General features: G+C 44.7%; 1 protein-coding gene across 1 annotated transcript in view; it reads left to right on the forward strand.

Annotated features, from left to right (window-relative positions):
* Positions 1–10,294, forward strand: part of LOC137538076 (natural cytotoxicity triggering receptor 3 ligand 1-like) — a 52,386-nt gene extending 42,092 nt beyond the window's left edge. Inside the window, exons 5-6 of the mRNA XM_068260056.1 lie at positions 5,293–5,739; positions 10,131–10,294. Coding sequence (XP_068116157.1) covers positions 5,293–5,739; positions 10,131–10,153 — 470 coding nt within the window. The 3' untranslated portion in view covers positions 10,154–10,294. The remainder of the gene's footprint in view (positions 1–5,292; positions 5,740–10,130) is intronic.
* Positions 10,295–10,743: the final 449 nt, after the last annotated feature.

Below are 10,743 nucleotides of genomic sequence, written 5' to 3' on the forward strand. Positions count from 1 at the left end.
TCTTAATCCTAAGTGGGGTAAGGCTTTATCTCCCCACCTGCATTCACATTGGTTACCTAAGAGGTGACCTTGTTTTGTGAGAATAACTGCACTTACTCTTTTCATCAATCCATTTAATACCAGTACATACTACACCTCTTTTGCTCTGTTTTAAGGAGGAAATGTTACATTTAATTTAGCATTGCTTTTTAATGAAGGGCTTTTTGGTCTCTTTAAACCCTTTATAACTGCCAGGTGATTCTGGGTCACCATGAGCTGTCTGGGTATTCCTTTCTTCCACTAGAAAATTCTTCATCTTCTCTAAAAACGACCATATTTTTTGACGTTTAAGATTCTCCAGAATATAAGACACATCTAGGTTTAGAGGGCAAGAACCAGGGATAAAAAATTTGTTCTAAACCTGGTGCGTCCGTGGTCCAGGAACATCTTGTAGATGTTCTCCCCCAATTATTGTCCCCATGTGTTGTTCTCCTGTGCCCCCTTCTCTTCCCAGTGTGTCCCCAATGTTTCCCCTCCTGTCCCCAGTGTGTATCCAGCTCCCCTGTGTCTTTTGCTCCCCTGTGTGTCTCCGTCTCCCCTGCTGTGTGTCTTTGTCTACCCCATGTGTCTCCCCCCCCCCCCCCCCCCCCCAATGTGTCTCTTCTTCCCTCATGTATAACCAGCAGAATCTGCATCCAGCGGTGGTCACAGACCTCTCCCGCACTGCTCCTTTAGCTCTGGCTTCTGCTGATGACGCAATCAGCAGAAGTGGGTGCTAGAGGTGCAGTGAAGGAGAGGACTGTGATCACTGCTGGAGCCGCTGGATGAGGTGAGCCAAGCTGGCGATTCTGCTAGTTATACAAGGGGGAGTGGGAGACACAAGGGGGGTAGTAGGAGACACACGAAGGGACAATGCAGGGAGTCCCTGACATCACGGCAGGTCAGCAAGTCGTATCAGCGGGCATTTCGTAAGTAGGGACTCCCTGTATTCGGCATATAAGACACAGAGACTTTTTTTCCCCATTTTTGGAGGAGACGGGCCACGCGATACGGCCTATGTAGCCGTTTCACACCGCGTACAGTGAAAACGGGCGCTAAGGCTGGTTTTACACCTGACCACAGCGTTGGGGTGTGATGCTCTGCCCCCTCGCATCACACCACAACACCCAAAAAAATAGATTCATATGACCCTGAGGCAGATTGCGCCGACAGCGTCATATACATAGCACTGCCGCCACCCCCATCCACCCTTCACCGGCCATCACCGTCCTTTGCCCAGTGACATTCTCCCGCCTTTACAGAAAGTACATTACTGTAATTTCCAGATTTCCCGTTGTATTTGCGTCATTCCACCCATACATGCAACATAAAAAAGTGCCCAAGTGTGAAAAGTGCCTAATAGAGGAATAGTAGTGGACTTGCCACAATATAAACTAGTGTTGTTGTTCGAATTCAACATAGACGATTTAAAACACCTGAATACATCCAGCCGCTGCTTTTCCGCATCTAACAAGTGGACAGGAGGAGTTCACTGCTGTGCGAGTCACTTTCACTTCATGTGACTCTGATACGTTCTCCTTCCAAAATGGAAGGAAAAAGTATCGGAGTCACGTAAAAAACATTCACATAGCAATGAACTCCTCCTGACCCTGTCCGCTTGTTCAGTGCTGAACTGTGGCGGTGGAATTCAAACACCAACACTAATAAAAAAAGATCAGCCAGTGAAGTTGAGAAATATGTATTTATTGGATACCATAAATTAATTTAATTTTAATAAATACTTCTCAACCTTACTGATTGATTGTTCTTATACTGGCGTAAATCCACCACCAGTTTTTAATAATTTTAATGCTTTTTGCCATCTCCTAAGGTTCTGTTGTGTATTGGTGAGAGGTTGGCAGTTATTTGCCTTTTCTCCCTCCCTTTTTGGAAGTCCGCTATATTCGGTTCCTCTGAAGTGGGCATAGGTTTCTTTTCCTTACGTTTAAAAGTTGGATTTTTTTATGTAAACCTCAAGCTGTGCTGTACATCCAACTATACACCAGTATTTAATTATATGGACTCATTGAGCTGGTGCAGGCCGAACCCGCAGGCTGAACTTGTCCCCTATAGAAGCTGATGGTAATGCAGGGTGGTGCAAACCTCCATCTACATCTGTCTACATCAATGAGGGTGACTGCTCTACATAACCACTCAACAAGCTGGAAAATGCAAAATCTTCCTATAGAAGTATCATGGCAGCATTGCAAGACAGGCGTGAGAGAGCGGTAATACCCCAGTCAAATGAGGGAGATGCATGTGAATCAGCGCCCGGGGGAGACCATAATCATTACACCATCTACTGTCTAACTGAGAGATGAACTATGCCTCATTGCAATAAGCAAAGTGATATGTGTATACACAATCTATGAAGACATAGCCGGCCAACAACAATTGCTGCAGCGCTATATACCAATCTTGGGTCTTTACTCTGTTAGAAGGTGGCAGCTGCTGTATGTGTGTGGTTTGGTGAGTGATTGATAGTGAGGTATACGGGCTTGCATGTATGGAGCATATGAGCCAATCAAATTGGCCGGTCACCATACACACAAGCCTGGGCTTGATACAAGAAGAATTTGGGATGGATCCTGGGTTTTTAATTCCTGCGCAGAGATGATTTTAAAGTTTTTAAAGTTTGGTCTGTGGTTTGGTCTGTGGTTTGACTCCATATGAGGAGCTCCATTGTATCTATGTACCTTCTATATAGATACTTGGTCATTATATTGACTTGCTGGACTATTTGGTTCTTAGTTGTCTCCATCTTTTGACAACCTCGAAGATGTTCACCATACTTCTAGTACAGTATTTTCCGCCGTATAAGAAACACTGTTTCTCCCCAAAAATTAGGAGAAAAAGTCAGTGTCTTATACGGTAAAGGCATGGAATGCCCAACTTATAAAAGCCCGCCGATACTGATGACCCACCACCATGTTGGGGATTCCCTATCTGTGTGTCTGCACCCCCGCCTGCTTCCGCCTCCTCCCCCTTGTGCCTCCTGGCCATTCCGTGTGTGCAGCGGCAGCCGTCTTACATAATCCGCCGTGCCTGCGGGGAATGCAGACCTCCCACTCCTCCATGCGGCTTCCTCTAGTGATTGGCTTCTAATGATAATGCGATTAATACAAGCCCATCACTAGAGCAAGCCATATGGACACACACACACACACACACACACACACACACACCATACATTTATAATAAAAAATTAATAAAATAAATTCCTTCCACTTCCAAAGGCCATCCTCTCCACCCACCCAAACACTTGTTAAAATAAATACATAAGCTGCCTAAGAGACTCAACCTTTTTTATATGTATTTTATGAGGGTATATTACTGTTATTTTACTACATAAGGGCTTGTAATTATGGACCGGAAACAAAAAAACAGAAACAGACAAATGACACCTATATTTCCAAATAATATATTGTCACCATACATTGTGATAGGGACATCATTTAAAAAGTGTAATAACCGGGAGAAATAACCAAATAAAATATGTGGGTTTTAATTATGGTACCATGTTTTATTTTAAAACTATAATTGCTGAAAAATGAGAAAATATTTTTTTCTTTGTATTATTCCCGTTAAAATGCATTTAGGATAAACTAATTCTTAGCAAAATGTACTACCCAAATAAAGCCTAATTGGTGGCGAGAAAAACAAGGTAGAGATCATTTTGTTGTGATAAGTAGTAATAAAGTTATTGGCGAATAAAGGGGAGGAGCACTGACAAGTGAAAATTGGTCTGGTCTGTTAGCATAATAACACTTTGGGGGTGAAGTTCTTAATGTCTAAACCACTGGCAACAAAATTATATACATCCCTAAGTAAAGAATGTAAAAATTCTGTCCAAAGTGTCAATATTTTGTGTACCCATCATTATTTTCCAGCACTGCTTTAAAGAGAACCCGAGGTGGGCTCTAAGAACGCTATTAGCACACAGAGGCTGGGTCTGCATATCCTGCCCAACCTCTGTTGCTATACAGTTCCCCCCACAGGCCCCCCTGTGCTCTGCTTCCCCCCCTTAATCACACGCCAAGCTAGCAACACACAGCGTGTTGCAGCCGGCTGTTTGCCTCTTGATGTGTCACTCTCGCCGCTCGCCCGCCTCCTTCATATCCCTGGTCCCCGCCCGCGTCCTTTCCCTCACTGCTGATTGGAGGGAATGGTCGCGGGAGGGGACCGGCGCTATGGAGGAGGCAGGGGAGCGGCGAGAGTGACACATCAAGAGGTAAACAGCCGGCTGTGACCCACTGTGTGTCGCTAGCTCGGCGTGTGATTTATGGGGGGCAAGCAGAGCACAGGGGGGCCTGTGGGGGGAACTGTATAGCAACAGAGGCCGGGCAGGATATGCAGACCCAGCCTCTGTTTGCTAATAGCGTTCTTAGAACCCACCTCGGGTTCTCTTTAACTCCCTTGGGCATGGAGTTCATTAGAGCTTTATTGGTTGCCACTGGAATCCTTTTCCACGCCTTCACAACGAAGCAGGTAAATGTTGCACTTTCCACCTTCCTTTTAAGGATGCCCCACAGAAGCTCAATAGTGTTTAGGTCTGGAGACATGCTTGGCCAGTGCACTCCTTTGCCCTCAGTTTCTTTAGCAAGGCAGAGGTCATCTTGGAGATGTGTTTGGGGTTGTTATGTTGGAATACTGGCCTGCTGCCCAATTTTCAAAGGGAGGGGTTCATGCCCTGCTTTAGTATGTCACAGTACATGTTGGCATTCATGGTTCCCTCAATGGCCTGTAGCTCCGCAGCGTAGGCAACACTCATGTAGCCTCAAACCGTGACACTCCCACCATCATGCTTCACTGTGGGCAAGATACACTGCCCTTAGTACTCCTCAGCTGGTTGCCTCCACACACTTGTCACCATGTGAACCAAAAAACGTTATCTTGGTCTCATCAGACCATAGCAAATAGTTCTAGTATGCTTGTATTTAGCAAACTGTTTGCAGGCTTTCTTGGGCATCATCTTTAGAAGAGGCTTCCTTCTGGGACAAAAGCCATGCAGACCAATTTGATGCAGCGTAGGGCATATGGTCTGAGCAATGACAGGCTGACCCCCAACCCCTTCAACCTCTGCAGTAATGCTGCTAGCACTCATAAGTCTGTTTGCAAAATGAAACCTGTGATTATGACACTGAGCATGTGCACTCAACTTTATTTTCTTACCACAACTGTAATTGATTTTAAAATTGAGTGGCTTTGTGAACAAATAACCAGCATCTATAGCGATACTGTACAATGACATTCAACTATGTATATTTCTTCCAGAATCCCCCATTCTGACTGACATTATTGGGAATAAGGAACTGATTCACATGAGTAGGACAACTCTGATTTGTCAGATAATGAACTATAGACCTAGTGACATAACAGTCTCTGTGCGTCTGAGAAGGCGTGGCCAGCAGGAGGAGGAGATCATCACTTGCAAATACGGTGACTGCGCAGCTCCAATCAGGCTGACCAAAGATGGAGGCTGTGTGGTTCTAAATGAGGAGGATCAGCACAAGCTGGTAAACACACAGGATAACAGGTCTCTACAACTGGAGGTGGATTTTGTTTCCAAGGGAAGTAAACCTCGCTTCTTCAGCTGCCAGTGTTCTCTCCATATAACTCCCAGCTATGATTTGGATAATGGAGCAGAATTATCAATATATGTTAAACACCCAGCAAGGACATCACCGATCTCTGTGCGGAGAACTCTTAATGTTGTTGGAGGTGAGAATGTAATATTTATAGTTCCAAATTAACACTTTGCACGCTGCCATTTACTTTTTTTATTCAGATGCACACAGTTGCAGTTACTCCTGTATAAAATAGGGAGATTGTCACAGGACATAACTGCGAGGCTTGGCTTCACAGAGCGGAAGCCATGGCGGAAGTTCACGTGGGCGGAAGGACGGCTGAATGCCAAAAGGCAGAAGACGCTGTCCCACGCTGTACTAGTAGCCGACGATGCACGGAAAGTGGTCACCGCAAGTCCTCTGAAGAGGCCCAAAGTTTATTATGGGGGAGAAAGAGCTGTAAAGACCCAGCGGACCCCCTGTTCAAGATCTGTGGGAAGCCATCCAGGCCACATCCTGCAATCTGTCCACACCACTTCTCAGGGTCTGCAAGTTTTTGTATGTCTGCACTGCTATGCTTAGCTCTACGTTTGGTCAGTCTGTTTGCTCAGTCTGCTGTGCTCCTACATGTACTTTTACTTTATGTCAAAGTTGAGAAAAATGTGAGCTGTATGCTTTGTTGCCTTTTTTTTGTGAATAGTTTTTATTGGTATTTGCCAATGAACAACAGGAATAACAATCAGCAAGTATTTCCAATAGCTTATAAAGAAACAAGTAATGGAAATATAATGATCAGGAGATACTTATTGCTGCAACAGGGTTATGAGTAACACTATAATAAGTAAATATTATAATTGTCAAAAAGATAAAGAAACATAATAGAAACTTGGACATTCAATGTCATCTAGTACAAACATGTGTTGGGTAAAACCAACCTAAACATGAAGGAGTAGTCATGGAGTCTGGCGTGGCCTAGGGAATATTTCCGTATCATGGTTTGATATTAAATTGTTTCATAGCAGGGAACCAGCTCTCAAGCCTGAATATTATCATGTAGACCTGGGTATGCTAATGAGGGAGATCTGCTATATCCAGGGGGTACTGGAAGGGAGAAGGGGGGGGGGGGGGATAAATCTCTACCTTTAGTTGTTTAGGGGCACATTGAGTTATGATGGGAATATAATGGATTGTGTTGCTTTATTCCACAGAGATTAGTCTGTCCCAGTCAAAGGACCATTGGTCTTGCCAGAGGTGTTGGTTGTTCCTAGACCTAATCAAATATTCAATTTGAGGTTGTAGTCTACCAGATGGGTTAGTTGGAGGGTAGAGGGAATTTCAGGAGAATTACTAGTTTTTGTTGTGAAGGGTACTGGTCTAAGCCTATTAGGAATAGTGCTAAGAGGGGCAACAGGGGAATCTGCTTTTTTATTATTGCTTCTGATGTCAGATTCCAGGAATTTGTTGTACAAATTAAGGAATATTGTCTAAAGAGAAGGCTAATAAACTACAAAATGTAAATTTACCAGAGGTGTGCCTGCCTTGCTTTCTTCTTTTGACTGATGAAAAAACTGCCACCTGACACTGCACATCGCAGTTATTTCTCAGAGTGGACATTTCCCTGCATTGTTTTCCTTGATAAAGAGGTCCTCTGAAAACTAGAAAACCAGGGTAAAAAAAAAAGAAAAAAAAAAGCTAAATCTGGTGCGTTCATGGTGCAGGGAGGTCTTGTGGATCTTCTCCCCTCAATCCACCCAATTATCTCCCCCATCTACCTCTTGTGTCCTTCTCTGTTTCACCTGTGTCCTCCTCTGTCCCTGTATCTCCTCTGTTCCTGTGTCCTCCTTTGCCCTCTGTGTCCTCCTCTGTCCCTGTGGCTCCCTTTCTCCTTCTCTGTTGTCCTGTGTTTCTTCTGTCCCATATCTCCTCGGTGCCCTGTGTCCTGTGTTGCCTCTGTCCCCATGTCCTTCCAGCAGGTGACATACTTACCAGATAGTGTGAACAATGTGGTAGGAGTTGAGTCCTGTGACGAGCTGTGGAGCAGAGCGGTTTCAGGATTTTCGACCATGTGCACACCTCTGCTCCAGCTTAACTGCTTCACCCCTCAATGCTGTGCGGACAAACAGGCAGGAGCTGCAACTAAACCATCCAATCACTGCCGCCCCTGGAGGTGATCTCCATCATTGGACCAATCACTATACTCGCAAGACAATTGGCTTCAGTTAGAACTGTAGGCGGCGGTGATTGGATGGTTTAGTTGCAGCTCCCCCGTCTGTTTGGCTGCAGGTCATCTTGAGGCTGAAGCAAGTCCTGTTAAGCTGGAGCAGTGGCGTGCACATGGACAGAATCCCAGAATCTGCTCTGCAGCTCATAGCAGGACTCAACTCCTGCCGCATTGTTCACGCCAATTGGTGAGTATGTAGTACCACAAAGACCAGCACACTTAATTTAAATTGCAAGTCTTCTTTTATTGCAAAAGATCTCCACACAGTGTAATAAGTAAAACATGTGACCAATCAGTGCAAGCTGCTGGCAGTAGATAGGAAACAAAGGTTCCCACAGTCCATCAAATACCTGCTAGTAACTGGTCATATAAGACATATGAGGGCTAGAGTCTTAGTCCAAAGTTCTGTGTCTCTTAAATCATGGTGACAGACATAGCCCTAGAGCTGTTTTGGGCAACTTGCCTATCTTCTAGACTGTCAGGTCGCCCAAAACAGCTCTAGGTCAGTGCCTATCTACTCCCAGCAGCTTGTACTGGTTGGTCATGGGATTTACTTCTTACACTTTCTGGAGATCTTTTGCAATAAAAGCAAAAAGATTTGCAATTTGAATTGAATGTGCTGGTCATTGTGGCACTACATAAGGTTGTCCTGCCTGGTGCTCTGGTGGACTGGCCGTTATGCACCTCATATGACAAGAGGGGAGTGGGGCCAGGAACCTTCGCTGTGATTAATAAGTATGTCACCTGATGGGAGGACCTGAGGACAGAAAAGACACAGGAGGACACAGGGACAGAAAAGACTTGGGGGCGGGCAAAGGAGAACAGCTGGGAACATAAGAGATGTAAGGGGTAGGGGGGGGGGGGGGAGACACAAGGCAACAGAAGGGACACAGGGGACAGCAGCATCCACTTATAGAGGACACCTTCGGACCATAAGATGTACTGACTTCACCCCCACACTTTTGGGAGAGAAAAAGTGTGTCTTATGGTCCAAACAATACGGTAACTTTTGAGCAGTAATAACAGACTCGTTATTTGGTGTGCTGATCGCCCTGCTTGCTACTCCTGGTTTGTCCTGTAACCCTGATCTGAGCACCCATTGTTTATAGAGGAGTTACCATATGGAGTGCCTCATCTCTACCCTGTCACTTAATTCCTCTATAAAAGACCGGTATCTTTTTGTAAGGTGATCCCATCTCTCTTTCACTCATGAAGTGCATGGTAAAATGATCTGTGTAAATGACATATGTATTCAGCTTGCCTTCGCTTTCCATATTAGATGACAGTGAACATTCCCACGTTCAGGGACTTAGGGCTAGTACACACTGAATGCATTTTACAAATCACAGCTGCATGCATTTTGTCGTAGAAAACACTTATTAGCGAGCCGGCCAGGTTCCGGCAGTGGGGAACTCCACTCCAAGGGGACAGCGATTGCCTTATATAAAAATCTAAGAGCGGTTGTAGTTGATAGAGAAGGGGATGTTGATGGGAGATACACTTTCCTTAAACTTTCTATTGAAGGACAGATGTTTACAGTAGCTAGCATTTATTTACCCAATACCTCCCAGGTCGCCACTCTCTATCGAGAATCCTGAAGAAGCTTGATAAGATCCACAATAGATATGTGATAGTGGGAGGTGACCTGAATTTCACACTTGACCCAGTGTTAGACAGTTCTAAAGCCTCCCCTTCAGTACCTTATAGGGCCTTGAAATGTGCAAAGAAAAAACGATTTGACCTGTAATTAGTAGATATTTGGAGGTCCTTGAACAAAGAAACCAGCCTCAGTGATGCGGAGCGTTGCGCCCAACGCACCGCATCACTCTGTCAAAAGCAGGCCTTCAGAGAACACCACGCTATTGCCAAGCAGGAAGTGAGACGTGCACTTGCCATCACTTCCTGCTTCTGGTATGCGGAAGTGTACTGTTTAAATACACTTCCACAGATGCGCACCAGTGTTTTTTTTTAAAACTCCATGCTTCGCCAAAGACTAGCATGACTTCCGGGCCGACGCAGATTACCGAAACTTGATGCAGTGCCGCAGCGTTAACGTAGTTCTTGACCTGCATCAGGAATACGGCGAAAATGGCACGTCGTGCTGTAACGTCGCAGTATGACCTTGCTTTTGGCCTAGTTGTGTATTCAAGTGTCTTTGAACGTTCTTTTCTTTCTCATGATGTTCTCTGTCCTTGGATGTGAGCACTTTCTCTTTTTCTTTTATTTCTCTTTCTTCTAGCTCTCTCTTCCTTCTTTCTTTTCTTTCTTTTCTTAATTTACTTATTTTCCTTTTCCTTTTTACTGGGCTTTTGGGACATTGGCAGATGGCCCGAACCAGAAATGCTGACTCTGTAATCTACATAGGTCCCCTAAGGAAGAAGTTGATGCTCTACAAAGTGGCTTCAGATGGCTTGATGGTTCTGGTTTTGTTATGCTGTGAATACTTTATGGCCCATTGTGGAATGTTTTTTCCTATTGTCTTTGCTGTTCCTGATGTTGTATTTAAAAAAAATGTTCTTTAAAAAAATGTTCAATAAACATTTAAATTATTTAAAAAAGAAAACACTTATTAACCTTCCCACCAATGCTTGTAGGTGCACTGCATTTTTCAAACATACAGCTGCTCAATCTGTTGTGCAGAAATGTAGGCAGTTACACTCAGATGACTTAGTGACTCTCTGAAATAAACCACAAATGCACAGGAAACCTCATAGAGAAAAGCAGTGCTCTCCCCAGAATTTTTTTTCCATCCGGGTAGCATGAAAAGGTAGCTGGGTGGTGTGAGAGATCACACTGTGAGCCTGGTGGGGGGATTTTGCTGGGTGCTCCTGGATGATGCTAGTGGGATGCGGAAAGGTGTTAACACTGGCTACTATTAATGGAGGAGGGGTAATCTCGCTTTGGAGGATGAGGAGGGGGGAGGGTCTCACACTGAGT

This window comes from Hyperolius riggenbachi, chromosome 11, assembly GCF_040937935.1.
Source record: "Hyperolius riggenbachi isolate aHypRig1 chromosome 11, aHypRig1.pri, whole genome shotgun sequence".
Taxonomy (NCBI): Eukaryota; Metazoa; Chordata; class Amphibia; order Anura; family Hyperoliidae; genus Hyperolius; species Hyperolius riggenbachi.